The sequence below is a fragment of the Chiloscyllium punctatum genome, chromosome 40, assembly GCF_047496795.1.
Source record: "Chiloscyllium punctatum isolate Juve2018m chromosome 40, sChiPun1.3, whole genome shotgun sequence".
Classification (NCBI taxonomy): domain Eukaryota; kingdom Metazoa; phylum Chordata; class Chondrichthyes; order Orectolobiformes; family Hemiscylliidae; genus Chiloscyllium; species Chiloscyllium punctatum.
The window spans coordinates 65,456,125-65,472,846 of record NC_092778.1 but is presented as its reverse complement, the minus strand read 5'-3'; the positions used below and the strand labels follow the sequence as shown (position 1 = coordinate 65,472,846).

At 39.1% G+C, this 16,722-nt stretch overlaps 1 protein-coding gene across 4 annotated transcripts in view; it reads right to left on the bottom strand.

Moving 5' to 3' along the window:
- abcc1 (ATP binding cassette subfamily C member 1 (ABCC1 blood group)) overlaps window positions 1–16,722 on the bottom strand; it is a 99,761-nt gene that overhangs the window by 67,348 nt on the left and 15,691 nt on the right. For all 4 annotated transcript variants that reach the window (XR_011954968.1, XM_072560168.1, XM_072560167.1 and 1 more), the window contains exons 2-4: window positions 11,249–11,425; window positions 9,715–9,840; window positions 3,139–3,276 (exon numbers count right to left, since the gene is read on the bottom strand). Coding sequence is in view for 3 of the 4 variants with exons in the window: in XM_072560168.1 (XP_072416269.1) it covers window positions 3,139–3,276; window positions 9,715–9,840; window positions 11,249–11,425 (441 nt within the window). In the remaining variant the exon portion in view is untranslated. The remainder of the gene's footprint in view (window positions 1–3,138; window positions 3,277–9,714; window positions 9,841–11,248; window positions 11,426–16,722) is intronic.

The following is a 16,722-nucleotide window of genomic DNA, read 5'->3' as shown; positions in this document are numbered from 1 at the left end:
TAACATAACTTCCTTGCTCTTATGCTCTCTCCCGCAAACGATCCAGCCCAGGATAGTGTGTGCATCACTAACTATTCTTTCAAGTTGTCCTGCCATCTTCAATGAGGTGTGCAGGTCTACAGCTAGGTCCTTCTGCTCTTGCATTCCTTTAGGATTGTAGCCTTTATTGTGTCTATGTTCTTCCTAGCAAAGTGAATCACTTTACACCTTGCATGGAATTTCACTGCTCTGTCCATTTCACCAAACCATTCCCATGCATTTGAAATTCCACAGCAGTCTCATTATCCACAAAATTTCCAAATTTTAAAACTTCACCCTACACAAAAGGTCGAGGTACTTAATGTGCATCAGGAAGAGGAGGGGTCCTTGCTGGAGCCACAGAGAACTCCAACAGAAACCTTCCTCCAATCTGAAAAACAACTCAACACTATTCTTTATTTTTATATCACTCATTTCCATATTGTAACTGTCTTTTATTCCAGCTGTAACTTGGGTGACAAATCTCATGTGGCAGAATCAAATGTTTTCTCGAAGTCCTGTTTATCATAATCAACAGCAATACCCTTATCAACCTTCTGTTACTTAAAAAAAAACTCCAACAAAAGTTAGCTAAATACAATTTAGCCTTAAAACAAAACCTTGCTGTTTGTTGGTTAGTCCATATTTGCCCATAATGTTTCTTTAAATGCAAGTGGTTGCAATCAAAATTGTACTGCCTGAAAGGGCAATGGAGGGATATCCAAATGCATCTTTCAAAATGAAACTAGATACATAGTTGAAGAATTTTTTTTTAAAAAAGCAGAACCAAAAACAGAAATTGCTAGAGAGAAACTCAGTAGGTTGGGCAGCATCTATGAAGAGAAAAGACAGTTAACGTTGAATCCAGTTCTGAAGAAGGGTCACTGGACTTGAAATGTTAACTCAGTTTTCTCCCCACAGATGCTGTTAGACGTGCAGAGTTTCTCCAGCAACTTTAGTTTTTGTTATAGATCTTCAGCATCCAGTTCTTTGTTTTGTAAACAATAGCAAGTTTACTGTGAAAGAGCAATGCAATTATTGTCGTGAAGTCAGTCAGTTTGGACATCATAGCCCCTGACTGAATGAGATTAACAGCCCCAATCAGGGAGCCCTGGCTGACAGATAAGAACAGGAGTGTCAGACATCCGGTTCGCTCAGACCTGGCTCTGAGGGAGGTGAATCAGTTTCAAGGACTCTCCACGTGTAAACAAAGGGGGACTTGGTGCTGGGATACTGGCCTCTGTCGAGTTATTTCAGGCAAAGGAATGGAATTAGCTAAATTTCTCTTGCAGCGAGCAGGTGCAGCCTTTACAGGCTGAAAAGTCTTCTTCGGTACTGTAACTATTCTACAAATGCATAAAATGCAAAGTTCATAGTTAGGCTTATTTTTAAATAAGTAAATAAATATTGTCGCAGTTGTTCCATAGTCATTATTCAATAACTTATAATAACTTTCACATATCAAAACATTTGACTTGGAACTATAATCACTGTTCTTTCAGTGTCACTGGGTCAAAACTCTGGAACTCCCTTCTTACTTGTTTTTAAGTCTACCTACAGCACAAAGACTGAAGCAGCTCACCACCAGATTCAAAAAGGTAACCAGGGATGGGCAATAAATCCTAAACCTGCCAGCGATGCCCAAGTCTTAAGAATGAATTAAATTTAATATACTAGTGTACATCAGAGAAGGGGATAAAAAGGCAGAAAGGGAACAAATGCCAAGCAAGGAATGGCAAAACGGGAAAGTCTCATCAAAAGATCAGGTTTAAAAAGACATTTAGAAAAATCAGCATATATTAAGGGACAATCTGGGAGGGGTGGTAAAAGGATGGGGTGGGTCAAAGTCATTAAGGGATTTGGAGACAAGGTTCAGAATTTATACTTTAATGCATTGAGAGACAGAAGAACAACATAAGAAAGGAAATGAATCAGGGTTTTCCTGGACTTAATTAATGCAAAATTGTACTTGGCATAAAGTGCGCCATGTGAATACAAATGATCTTGGCATTAATATACCCTTTACACCATGGTCAGATTGTCTGTAAATATACTGTTTGCATTGACACCAGAATGATCAATTAGACAAGATTTCAAAAAGATGCACTTCACAGAACATATCCAGTGCAGATTACAACAAAGGCAAACATAACCACTACATGAACGTCAACACTTCATCTTAATAGCCTGACACAACCGCAAGCAAGTTCAAAATGTTTGCAGTAAAACGATAAAGATTTCCACGTGACTTTGCCTTTGGAAGCGTAAACAAACTAAGTGCAAAAACCACAAAGGTCCTGCACTGATACCTTAATAGAAACCTCGATATTACACCTAAAGTTCAAAATTTAACCAATATTATTAATTTGTCAAAGCACTAACAAGAGATTTACCAATCAACAGATGTTCAATTTAAAAAGTCAATTGGAAGGGGCAGGTTTACAACAATTTTACACTGTCAATTTATTTTTGATCATTTTGATGATATTGATAATACTTTGTTAATTCAACAAAGCCTCTTAAACGTACATAATAGTGAAACGTTGGATTTTTCTTAACTGTTGTCAGCGTATCTGATAACATTTAGGATGCTTGTGTCCCAGAAGTAGTGTCCCTACCTCTGGACCAGAAGCTCCAGGTTCAAGTCCCACCCAAATTGGAGAGGTGTCATCTCATGCCTGTTCAGGCACAAGATTAAAAATAGTTACCAGGTAACAATTCAAAATTAAGAATTTAAATGATTTAATGGATAATACAAGGCATTTGGAGCATTAGCTTCATCCATTGGCTATAAGACAGAATAGCCAACACGCAAGTCTGTGGAAAGTAAAAACTTGTCAGAAAGGTAGAGGTGAAGATGTGACTACATTTAACTATTATGCCCTCCACAAATCAACAACCTGTCAGAAAAACACGCTGCATGAAACTTCAAAGTGCTACCAGAATTCATCGAATCTTATCTAGTAACAATCTTTGACAACATGAAAGAGACAGTTTGAGGTGGAGACAGCAGGGGTAAATAAAATTATGTTGAATTTAGGTTTGTCATAAATACATGTAGGATGATTAAAAACAATTTAAAAATCACACCAAACAAGTAAATGTTTTAAATGTTCTTACCTGGTCAATTGACTGCATTATTTTGGATCTCAATGGTGGGATGGCACATAACAACGCCAGCAGCCAAAAGATCAAAAGAATAGCAGAAGATTGGACACCCTTCAGTCTTTCATACTGGATGAGGAAAACTGCAACCAACTGATAAGGATTAGAACTGGTTTTAAAATGTTATTTTGGCAGTGACAAGAAAAACAGAGAAACTTCACAGCTAACCTTGAAGAGACCTCATCACCAGAATTATTCATAGCTGGGAGTGGCAGCAGCAGCTAACTGTTTTTAAAAGAGTTATAAATCTTAACTTAAAACTTACTGTTTTGTAAGTCTGTAATAGGGAATAGGAAGACAGTTTTTCAATATTTTACTGAGATCTGTCTCTTGTTTAATTTTTAAGAATATATAAAACAAAGGTTTAAGTTATCCTGGAGCAGCATCTTCTGGGTCTGTAGTTTAAGGTCCAGAGTTGGTCTTAGTAGAGTGATGTGCTCTTCCTGTAGGATGTGGGAGTTTGGGGAGAATTTCAATGTTCCTGATGATTATATCTGCAGGATGTGTGTTTGGTTGCGAATCTTATCAGACTGTACGGATTAGTTCCAATGGAATTTACGTTGGCGGGGGGGGGGTGAGTCAGGTAGATGGGTTACCACTAGGAAAGGTAAGAGAGGTAGTACAGGAGTCTCCTGCAGCTATCTGGTCTCAAATAAGTATGCAGTACTGCAAAAGACAGGGCATGAGAGACTAAGGTGAATGCAGCATTGACAGCGAGATTACTGTAGATCAATCACAGTACCAGTAAAGAGGGGTCAGGTTCCACATGTGCGATGGTGATAGGGACTCTAGTCAGGGGTATACATAGATGTTTCTTTGGCCAACAACGGGATGGTGTGCTGCCTTCCTGGTGTCAGGGTCAAGGATGTATCAGAGAGGGTGCAGAATATTCTGAAAAGAGAGTGTGACCTGCAGGAGGTTGTTGTTCAGGTTGGCACCAACAACATAGCTAGAGAAAGGGCAAATCTCTTTAGAGTCTCCTAATCTCTTGCAAATAGCATTCTCTCATATCCTCTTTCTGCCCTCCTGATTTCCCTCTTAAGTATACAACTACTGCCCTTATCTTCTGAGGGAGTCACTTGATCAGAGCTGCCCATACTTATATGTGCCTCCTCTTTCTTCTTGACCAGGACCTCAATTTCTCTGGTCAACCAACCTTCCCTATAACTACCAGCCTTGCCTTTCACACTAATACTGCCTGTAGACTCTTGCGTTCTCATTTTGAAGGCCTCCCACTTTCCAACTATCCCTTTGCTTGCTAATAACCTCTTAATTACCTTTTGCAAGTTCTTGTCTAATACTAATGAAATTGGCCTTACTTCAACGTAGAACTTTATCTTTTAGATCAGGTCTATCCTTTTCCATAGTCATTTTAAAATTAATAGAATTATGATCACTTGCCCCAAAAAATGCTGCCCCACTGATACCTCGCTGTCTTATTTCCCTAAGAGAAGGTCAAGTTTTGCTCCTTCTCTCATACAGGTCATTCTGCTATAACGTGCATTTCGTCAGAGCAAATTAGTTATAACAATTGACGAACTGTGAACGTGGTTTGGATAACCCAAACTTTCTACTAATGGGTACAGCGATTTTCTATTAACAATGTTCTACAGTGCGATTTTCCATAGCGCAAGATTGCAGAGGAACAAAACTGCTGCATTATAGCAGAACAACCTGTAGGTACATCCACAGTGGAGTATAGGAGTTGGGATGTCATGTTGTGGCTGGACAGGACATTGGTTATGCCACTTTTGGAATATTGTGTACAGTTCTGGTCTCCCTGCTAACGTGGAAGTAAGGAGTAAGAAACTGTAAAGACTAGACAGCAAGGAAAGCAAAGCAGTCATAAAAATGCAAGGCCATAGGTAGTTTCAGAGGTAGGGAGGGGAGAAGCAAAGTACCATTGGAATTGTTGACTTTTGCTATTGACAGAAGTCTGGGTGAGGGCATCACCAACGAATCTGCTTCGACAACAGTGGACAATGTTACAAATAGTGGAAGCAGGAGATCTTTGCAATCATAAGGATGCTCAGCTTGATGTCAGATAATACATCACAGGTTGTATAGAGTTTCAAGCAAAACTATCAGTCAGGGAAGGGAAGGATGGTATCAGTGGCAGTAAATGAAGTTTGTGAATGGAGCATACACACTGGCTTGGAACAGTGCACAAGCCTTACATTAAAAACAAAGGTTTTTGATTTATTCAGATAAAAATTGAAGATCAAAGTCTACCTGGCAATGATTGTAATATCATGTCTTTATAGGAGAGATACTTGAACAATCTATCACACCACATAAAGCAACCATGAGCATTCCACATTCACTCTAATATCTTGATGCAACAGCCAGCGGCAGGACCAACTCCTAAGGTTTTTAACAAGTTACTGCATCTCTGGAAGCAACAGCATTATCAGACCTTCACAGTTTGGGGTCGATTACACGTTTCGCTTGGTGGATTCCTAGATGGCCAACGTCATTCTCTACAGCCAGCTGAGCATGGAAGCATTCACCACAGCATGTCCCAAATTTAGATATAAGAAGGACAATCTGAAATCCAACCTCACAGATTCCAAAATCAATCCCAATACTTGGGGAAAACTCAAACTTTGTACAGACCCAAGCAGAGAGGACCTCAGGCGATTTCAACATTAAAAGATCAAGTCAACAGCCTCTGCACAGGTGAGCATGGCACAAAGTCACTGCCTCAGTCCATCCCCCAATAGCATCATATACAGTACTGGCAAATCAAGACCTGGCCTTATGCTACAAGGGTGACATCAAGTTAATCTGATTTTTTTTTAACCAAACACTTCAATCACCGAAGCAACAGTAGAATCATCACCAATGTCAGTTACTTTGGAAATTTATATAAACCTTTTAGTTTAAGAAATCTTAAGATTTCTCTAGAGTTTCAGCTTTTATCTGTTGGTGGCAAATCAAAAGAATCTTATGAAAGTCCTAGAAAAATATCTTTTGGTGAAGCTAGCTCACTACCACATTGTGGGTAGTGACAGAATGCAAATTGCAACAATATGAATTTGTAAAATGACTGAAATGGTGCATCCTACAAACCTAAAGCCACTTCCATACATGGAACAAGCTCATTCAAACAGACATTTTTCACCCTGCATATCTGCCATTTTTGCATTATTCAATCTAGATGTGTAACACTTCACTCATCACCAAATAAGTCCTGAGAGAAGAACAAATAGGGGAAAAAAAACTCCCTAAAAGATAAAAGAACATTTCCCTGATAAATGAATTTTGCATAAACTGTTGACTCAATACTTGTGCTTTTCATGACCTCAAAGTTCTTCAGTGTTCACTAAAAGTGCTCACATTTGTTATTTTGAAACAATGAAGATTTGTTCTGGAGCTTTAAACAGTGGATCAACAGGCATACCACAATTCTTTATTTGCATTTACCCATTACTACCAGTAAACAAACTACCAAAAAAGATTACTGCTTATCTTCACCTTTTTTGGTAGGGGAGGGACTATTTAAAGCATATATAAAACAGAAATTAATTCTGTAATGAGTTCTGCTAACAGAAAGCAGTGTAGAGGAATTAAATAGATGCTTTAATTAAATACTTCCCTCTGGGAGCTGACAAAAACAACAGGAACTCTTACTTGTACAGCACTTGTATTCAGATATTCAAATACACAAGTGTTATCAATTAAAACTTGACACCAAGTCAAAGGGAGTTTGGTCAAAGAAGCAAGCTTAAGGGAAAGGAGAGAAATAGATAGGCTGAGATCTAGAGGGGGAAATTCCAGGTCTTCAAACCTGAGCAGTTAAAAATATATAGCTGCAAAAAGGTAGTGTGATTAAAATCACAGATGTGCTAGAATTGAAGGAGTTCAACAGCATGAAGGCATAGAATTACTACAAAAGGATAAGTAGGTGTGGGGCATGGAGCAAGTTGAAAAAAATGGACAAAACATGTGATCTGTTTGAAAATGAACCATTTCATGTTTCATGCCTAAGAAGTGACCTGATTTAATATAAACATAGGACTTACGCTTTTTGGGCCTAGCTACTTTTATTTTTAAGTACCTACTAGACAATTTATTAATTACTGGGACAACATGCACAAGTCTGTTAAGAAGGATAATTTCTTTTGTTACACAAAGTGTCAGTTAAGCAATCACCCAAGGCAATATTGAGAACACATTTAGTTTACACATACAGCTCAGACACTAAATTCCCTGTCTCAGTGGTGGTTAAATGACATTCTAAGGACTGGAAACTATTGGAGAAAACAAAAGAAATTCAATTTTTTTTCTTTCTTCCTTAGCAGGTGGGTGGAGACCAGAGGGTCTGGCACTTAATTCTGAGTTGGCATGTAGTAGAATACTGGCAGGCAGAAGGCCTGTGGAATCTCAAAATCCTTTCAGCATTGAAGGGCATCCATCCTGATGGGAGAGACATTTATTGCCATGGAAAGGAATAGCATGATACCCTATCAACTTGCTAATTTCACATCACACCACTCTCTAGAGGAGAAAACAAAGAGTGTCCAAAAGTACAAAAAAAACCCAAAATCCCATCAGCTGATTCAAATCTAGGGGGAAGCTTCCTGGTTGGAAATGTTCACCTGACTGACTTGAATTATACAAATACGAAAAAAATCATTCATTTTTTTTGCATTTTTTTTTAAGATAGTAGATAGGAATCCTAAGTTGTAACCTCTGAAAATTGCACTAGTGTACAGCAGCTTTTAAATGTTAGTTATCACTGAATGTTTGAACTGCAATAGACCCCTTACAGAAGGTTACAGAAGAAGTAACCATCTGTTTAAATCACATTGCCAACTATGTTCCAGATTTCAGGTGAATTTTGATCATCGAAGTTGAACCAAGAGCATTAAAAAGAGTAAAACAATGTCTTCTTAATTAAGGGTCTTACAGTGTTAGAAAAATCAGCTAGTGTTGAAGGTACAAAATCAAAAGGCAGTCTTATAATTAAGGTTTCATTTGTTGAATAGTAATTATTTCTTAAATTCCTTTCTCATTGCATATAGAGTTTACAAGTTATATCAATCCAGTTGGTCAAACCTAAAGGGTTATTTATTAAGGAAATCAGCTTAACTAAATTTATTTTTAAAAAGGTGTGGCTGTCAGTTTCTTCTTCCTCATGTTATGCTTTTATTTTATTACCATCTTACATGGTAGTATCATATGCCAATTGCCACATAGTGGAGGTACAAGTATAAAATGGTCTTGAGATGCAGTTAAATTAGTCTCCCTATCCTGTGCCAACAAGTCCTGGCTCAAGTCCAACCTGCCTCAGAAGTATGTCATAACATGCCCAAGCAGCTTGGAAGTGAAAAATTAGAGTGAATATTTAAATTTTAAAGGTTCAATTACCTGAATACTTAACTTAGAACAATAACACACTTGTTGTCTCAGTTTAGGAAAAGCTGAAGTACAATGAGACTTGGGTGTCACAGTGGAACAGTTGCTGAAGGCTGACATGCAGGTGCAGCAGGCGCTGTGGAAAGCTAATGGCATGCAGACCTTCATAGAGAGAGAGGATTTGAGTATCAGAGCAAGAATGCCTTGAATACAACACCTTGGTGACACCACACCTTCAGTATTGTGTGCAGTTTTAGTTTCCTAATCGGAGGAAGGACATTCTTGCTACTGAGGGAGTCCAGTGAAGGTTCACCAGACTGATTTCTGAGATAGCAGGACTGACGGATGAAGAAAGACTCAATCGATTGGGCGAAGAGAGAGAGGAAGGAATCTCATGGAAATATTATAAAATCCTTCAATGGGACTAGACAGGCTAGATGCAGGAAGAACGTGCTGAAAATGTGTTGCTGGAAAAGCACAGCAGGTCAGGCAGCATCCAAGGAGCAGGAGAATCGACGTTTTGGGCATGAGCCCTTCTTCGGGAGCCCTTTGCAGGAAGAATGTGCCCAACATTGGGGAAGTTCGGAACTAGGGGTCACAGTCAAAGAATAAGGGCTGAGAGGAGGAAGAATTTCTTCACTCAGTTGTGAGTCTGTGGAATTCTCTCCCACAGGAAGCTATTGGGGTCAATTCATTAGATATATTCCAGAGGGAGCTGGACAAGGTTCTCGTGACTAAAGGGATCAAGGAACATGGAAAGAAAAAATGGGAATTGGATACCATGAGCGTACCAAATGGTGGTGCAAACTTAAAGGACCAAATGGCTAATCCTGCACCTATTTTCTATGTTTCTAAATCATTAGGTATGGTGGAAGTCTTAAGTGTTTTCAAAGCTGCTAATATTATTTTTGTAAAGATCAGATTAAGAATATTTAAGTTGAATTGATCGCAAATGTTATCAACATGTAAAGTCACATGCATAATCAGCAAATCAGAGAGGAGTTAAATGTGTAACAGAGAGCCACAGGGTGATTTTTATATATATTAAAAAAAAAATTTTTTTGCAATAGTTCTCCTTTCCAAGGAAAGGAAGCAAAGCTTGTATCACCTGACTGACTTTTTACAAGTCTGACAAAAAAAAATCCCAAGTTAAAAATGCACTGTAATTACCATTGTAACACCAAGTATTGAAGGGCTGACTATGAAAACAGGAGCTCGCCCAAATCCTTGACTTCTTTCCCAGAAAGCATAGAAAAGATCTGTCCAGCAGATTATCCACAGTACAATTCCCAAAGCCTGAAAAGGAAGAAACAAACGTTGCTTAAAAAAACAATTGAACTTCATTAAGGCTAGAAATGAGATGATATTAAAATATCCATAGATGGGTTATCGAAAATGATCTGAACAATATCTGCAATTATAGTCCAATCATAAAGCATAATACATAAACAATTTTAATAACCTGATACTTTCCCTGAAAAGTTTGCAATGAAGCGATAGCCACCCAATTTACAATGATTACTTGATTCTCAAATGGATTCACATCTTCAGTGTAGTGTGAACCCTAAAATTGCTATATTGCTCTAGTGACATATTTTTGCCCTCCAGGCAGCCCTAGGAGATTGCAGAATTTAAGTGCTTGAGAGCAAAGAAAAGAGCAGAGAAGGGGAAAGAGACTGTACATGCAAATGGGATGAACATAACAATGAGGCAGTATTAAAAGGTTATAGATAAAGATCAAACAGAAATGAGAAAATACAACTCAGATTCCTCTAAAGCCCAAATTCACAAACTGATAAATTGTGTTCACAAAGTATTGCTCAATGATACCCTTGACATCCAGAAGCATTTAACCAAGTATGACCAGAATGAGCCCTCACAAAACTAAAGTCAGTGGGAATTAGGAGAAAGATTCTCCCCTGGCAGGAGTCATACTTAGCACTTAGGAAGGTGGGTCTGGTTGTTGGAGGCTAATCTTCTCAACCGTAGGACATCGCTACAGGAGGAGTTTTTTAGGTGCAACATCCAAACACCTTGTTATTCCGTATTAAATGCAAAAATGGAAATGTTCACTGATGATTACGCATTTCCATTTGTAACTACTCAAATAAAGTCATTGGTGCCAATAAGACCACTACTGTTCCTTTGACATTGTTTGGTTAAAACCCCAGAACCCCCGTCCTAATAGCATGATGGTGTACCTTCACCACACAAATTTCAGCAGTGTAGTTCACCACTTTTTTTTTAAAGCAATTAGCAACGGTCAATAAATGCTGCCCTTGCCAGTGACATTTAATGCCTACGAACAAGCGGAGAAAATATTGGTGGTATGGTGACTCCGTGGTGGGGTGGCACAATGGCACAGTGGTTAGCACTGCTGCCTCACAGCGCCAGGGACCCAGGTTCAATTCCTGCTTTGGGCGAATGTCTGTGTGGAGTTTGTACATTCCCACAGTGTCTACGTGGGTTTCCTCCGGGTGCTCCGGTTTCCTCCCACAATCCAAAGATGTGCACGTTAAGCGAATTGACCATGCTAAATTGCCCATAGTGTTGGGTGCTTTAGGCAGGGGTAAAAATGAAAGGAAATGAGTCAGATGGTCGAAGGGCCTGTTTTCACACTGAGGGAAGCTAATCTAATCTGACAGGTGAAAGACAATGTGCACATATGTATATGGAAGCATGATTGAGTAGCCTTGCTTCTTACCGTTTTAATTTTATTGAGAAGTGACATTCTAATATAACCTCGGTCATGATAACGAAGAAACAGAAGGTAGAATGGAAAACAAATCCAGATGTAGATGCAAGGGATCCAGACTAAGATGGTCATCTGGAAGCAGTGTGTAAAATCTGGATTGTCTGTATACCACGTTTTGTTTAAATCCTGGAATATACAAAAATGAACAAGTTAACAGCTAAAACAAAACAAGTAAAATCATGGCACATTTATGTTTGCCTGTCTGTTCATCACAGCATGGGGAAAACACTGTTTTTGCTTAGAAAGGAGTCAGATATTGCAGCTCCAGCAGAAATAGGACAGAAGAAAGCCAAATACTTAATCGTATTCTATTATACTGAGATCATACTGAACAGAGTAGCATTAACTTCTTGCACTTCAACACAACCCACAAGGTCATAGCTTGAGAGCTTTAAATTTGAACAAAGTAAAAGAGAAATGTTGATTTGATCAGCATTTGTAAAGAAAAAGATGTAAATTGAACTACTGAGATTCAAACCCTCTGCCAGTGCTGCAAAGTCAAAAATAAACAAACAAACATTCTTCTTGATAGGATGACACAAAATGAAAGATGGGAAGAAATAAGATGAAAGAACGTAACTCATCAAATACCAAGTGACACCAGTAATGCATCATTTTAAGGCAGGAAAATTGTTTTCTAATGAAAAGCAAAATATAGCATTCAAATAGCAGAATATTGAGAAAATAATAATGTATGGCAGTAGAGAATGACAAAAGAAAATGTAACATGCACCTGGAAAGAAAAGTTAGCTGTACAAGACCAAAAAGCCTACCTCTGCAATTGGCTGAAGTTTATGTGTAGGTCAGAGTACCCAGTAGAAAGATATAGTGCACATTTGCAGAGATGTTGTTCTGAATAGCATTGGAAGAATGGAGGAATGGAAGAGGTGATTGGAAAAATCCTCCATACTCTTCAAAGAAGTTAAAATTGCGAGCAGCAAGGAAATATACTAGATGTCAGGAAACATACACAATCACTCTCTTATTGAAGGAGTGTTTGGGACTCTAGATAATGGCACAGAGAACTGCTGGGTGCTGAATGCACGGAGATTGTATGGGAAACTTTTGCAAAAAGAAAGCTCAAAATCATATTGGTGGAACAGTGACAATGTTTAAGAATATCTTTAGAAAGCTTAAGGCAAAGACAACAGATGCTCAATTATGGGACCACTTTAGAAATATCAAACAATGAGCTGGTGAATGCAAAGACTAGAAGTCAAGCATCAAGTCAATATCTCAGTCATCATAAATGGAAGGGTAAAGGGTATGACCAAAAACATTGTGAAATATGACAAATAATATCAACAGGCAAGAAAAACTGACATTTATGGAAAATGCAGTCAAAGTATACACTACATTATTAGAAAGAGATGCAAGTAGATGTATAGAAACAAAATCTGGAAAAATACCGTCTTAGCATTAGTTAAAAAGGGAAGTCCAGAAAATGTTGGCCCAACAGAAATAGATTATGTACAAGTGACAGGAGATGGAAATTAGACAAAGAGTTGAATAAATTATGGGAACAATGCCACTAGAAATTGCCCGAAGGGTTTCCTAAACATTCTAAGGAAAAACCCCTTAGACTGAGTTTTTTTTTAAATAGTGATCCGTGGAATGTGGGTGTCACAGGCTGGGCCAGCAGTTATTGCCATCCCATTGAAGTGAGTGCTGAAAAGTCAGTCAATCACTTCTTTGTCTGAAGTAACAATCTTTCTCCACTTTGGTTTTTACTTCCTGTATTTCACAAGAACATTTAATTAGCATTTGTAAGACTATCTTTACTGGTACAAACTACCTCTTGATGTCTTTCGATCTGAGGGGTGGATATTAAGGAGTGCCATAAGCACCACTCACTATGAAGTCGGTCAGCATGGACGGGTTGGACCGAAGGGTCTGTTTCCATGCTGTGCATCTCTATAACTCTATGACTGGAGGCCAGAACAGATCTCGGAGGAGGAGTAAGGTTTACCATTCCAGGTCCTCCTCAACAAAAAATCTATCATATCAACCCAACTTGTAAATGGTTGTTAAAATGAAATAAACTATTTATAAAATACAAAATGATGTAATTTATATAAATGATTTGGATGTGAACTTACAGTTAGTAAGTTTGCAGATGACACCAAAATTGGTGGTGTAGTGGATAGCGAAGGAGGTTACCTCAGAGTACAACAGAACCTTGATCAGACGGGCCGAGGAGGGGCAGATGGAGTTTAATTTAGATAAATGTGAAGTGCTGTACTTTGGTAGGGTAAATCAAGACAGGACTATACACTTAGTATAGGTATAGTAAGTGGGTAGTATTGCTGAACACAAGACCTTGGGTTGCAGATTCATAGCCCCTTGAAAGCAGAGTTGTAGGTAGTCAGGGTAGTGAAGGCAGTGTTTGGTATGCTTGTCCTTATTGGTCAGTACATTGAGTATTAGGCTGTATAGGACATCGATTAGGCCACCTTTGGAATACAGAGGAACCTCAACTATCCGAATATCGATTATCCAAAGAAATCTCAAGGTCTTGATAGAAACATTCCAAAGAGGCGTTCCCAACACTGGTCACGTCTTTTGTTTACAATGATTAAAAGTAAACCCGACTTACTGAAATGCTGCCGAGAACAGTTCTGGACATCAATGGGAGCCCAGACAGTCTCTTCCACTCCCCCCGCAACACTTTCCCTAAAGTTCTACACAGGGGTGTATTCTAACACCTCCCCCCCCACCCCACCACCACCGCCGTCCCGACCCAGACAATCTCTCCAACATTTAAGGTAGAAGTTGTCAAAAATTGCAGTAAGAATGTTGTGTGCGGTCTATTTTGAGACTCACCCCCTCAAAGGCAGCAGCAGTCTTAGTGGGGGAGGGGGGCAAATGGGGACTCACGCGTACTGTGCTGCTGCCTAGTCTCCTGAACAAGGAGCGGACTTAGCAAGTGCTTGCTGTGTTGTTAATCCCATCGAACTGATGGGGTTGTAGGGAGGGGGGGCTTCAGCAATGCTGCAGGTCCCTTACACAAAAAAAAGGCGTGTCCTGCTCAGAAACAAACCCTGAGACAGAGAGGGGGAGCAAGGTAGGCAGAGTGAGGCAAAAAGGAAACTTCAGAAAACTTTAAGCCCCAGAGGAGAGGCATTGAATCAATTATCCAAATGAAATACTGCCCATCCATTTCATTCAGCTAATTGAGGTTCCTCTGCATTATATTCAATTCTAGTCCCCTCCTATAGGAAAAATATTGTGAAACTTGAAATGATTTACAAGAATGTTGCCAGGATTGGAGCATTTCAGCTATAAGGAGAGGCTGAATAGGCTGGGGGCTGTTTTGCCTGAAGCATCAGAGGCAGAGGGGTGACATTTATAGGAAGTTTATAAAATCATGCAGGGCATGGATCGGGTGAATAGCCAAAGTCTTTCCCCGTGGGTAGGGGAGTTCTAAAACTACAGGGCATAAGTTTAAGATAAGAGGAAGGATTTAAAAGAGACCCAAGGGGCAATTTTTTCACAGTGAGTGATGAGTGTAATGAGTGAGCTACCAGAGGTAGAGGAGGAAACTAATACAATTACAACATTTAAAAAGGCATCTGGATGGGTGTATGAATAGGAAGGGTTTAGAGGGATATGGAGCAAATGAGACTAGATTAATGTAAATATCTGGTTGGTCTGGATGAGTTGGATCGAAAGCCTCCATTTCCCTGCTGTTCAGCTTCATGACGGAGTCTCTTCTAGTCAGATCACATTGTGGTTTTCCTCTGCAATACTACACTGAGTACACCCTGTAGATCACTATCCTTAAATAGAACAGTAGCACAAACCTACCATGTGGTGAGGTACACAGTTTGATTTTGGTATACACCTTTAAAGGACACATACCAAAACTTCAAGTGAGACAGAAAACCCAGCACAGATTCCATTGACTCAATACTCCAGAATTTACACCAATCAGAGAAAGATGGCTCACTATCACATCAAGAGTGAGGATGGAGTCCTACAAATTCTGGTCATCATTAAATCACTCTACTGGAGTGATTTAATATACTGACTGCTTTAAGCCATTATACTTAACAAATTAAATAGAAGAAAGTGTTAGAGCAAGGTCAGGAATTTAAACCTCAGACTCCAATCATTGTTAAAGTTTACACTCAGCATCTATTTGGCATCAATTAGAGTGATGCAGATCTAACTGTGTAATATTTTCGGCTCATTGTTAATTAACTCTTCATTAAAGATTTGCTTGGTGATTCTGATCAAACATTTATATGGCTAACTTTTAAATGGAGAATGTGTAACCAACAACATACCTCAGCAGGACTGGTGTTTTGGCCTTGTGACAATTTAGAAAGAAAATCTTTTAACAGAATCAGCATTAGAAGACAGAATCACGATTGTTACAGTGCAAAAGGCAGCCACTTGGACGGTCACATTCGTAATGACTCTGACCATCATTACCTAGTGCCAATCTGCTTTTTTCCATGCCCCTGCACATTATTTCTATCCAAATAATCATCCAATGCCCACTTTTCTCTCACCACAATTTCAGGCTGCACATTCCATATTCTAATTATTCATTCTGTGGAAAAAAAACTTTTTCTCGTCACACATTCACTTCTTTTGCAAAAAAACTGAGCAAGTGCCTCACATTCTCACTCTTCTTACAAATGAGAATATTCCTCCCCGTGTACTCTCTCAAAGTCGTGTGGGGTCAGAACAACTTTCTCTGATACAGTGCGAACCTAAGCGGTGACTGCCTTCTGGAACAAAACATCCAAGGAATTTTCATCCTCACCTGGGCACATTGGTATCTGCAGCTTGGCATCCAGCTCAAAACCTCTGAGCTGATGTTCCTCAAACTACAGACAGTTACTACTGGCATGTCTCCCACATGCTGCAGCTATAACACATCAGTTATCCTCCCATCTTCATTGTATTAGGTTTATTTTTTGTGCAAATAATTTATAGTTCCACATTTCACCCAACTCAACTTCACGCTACACTCAAGCACCACTGTGTGTAGAAAAGCTATGCTAAGAAAACCCTGTACTTTCATTCCACCTTTTTGGAGTGTAAATGCTGGCCTAGCAATGATGCTCACATCCCAAGAAATGATCTTGTAAAAATATTTGACATGCACAGACAAGTCAGTGCTGAATAATCTCCAATTACAAGTTCTGAGAAAATCACATTTACCTATTAAGTCTGTTCGAAGTGTACCAACCTTTACCACAAAAAGGTTCAACATCCCTTTTACCAGAGGTCAGGCGACACGGCTGCAAATTTGCAAAGCTAAGGCTTAAAAGGTTCCCAAGTAGGTACTATTGCTTCTAAACAGATATAGCTTACCTGAGCAGAATACTGGTAAGCTTGTCCAGCCATTAAGGCCGCACTTCACATGGTTATCAGCAATCAAATGAGATGAATCCCAGCAGAAGGAGAAC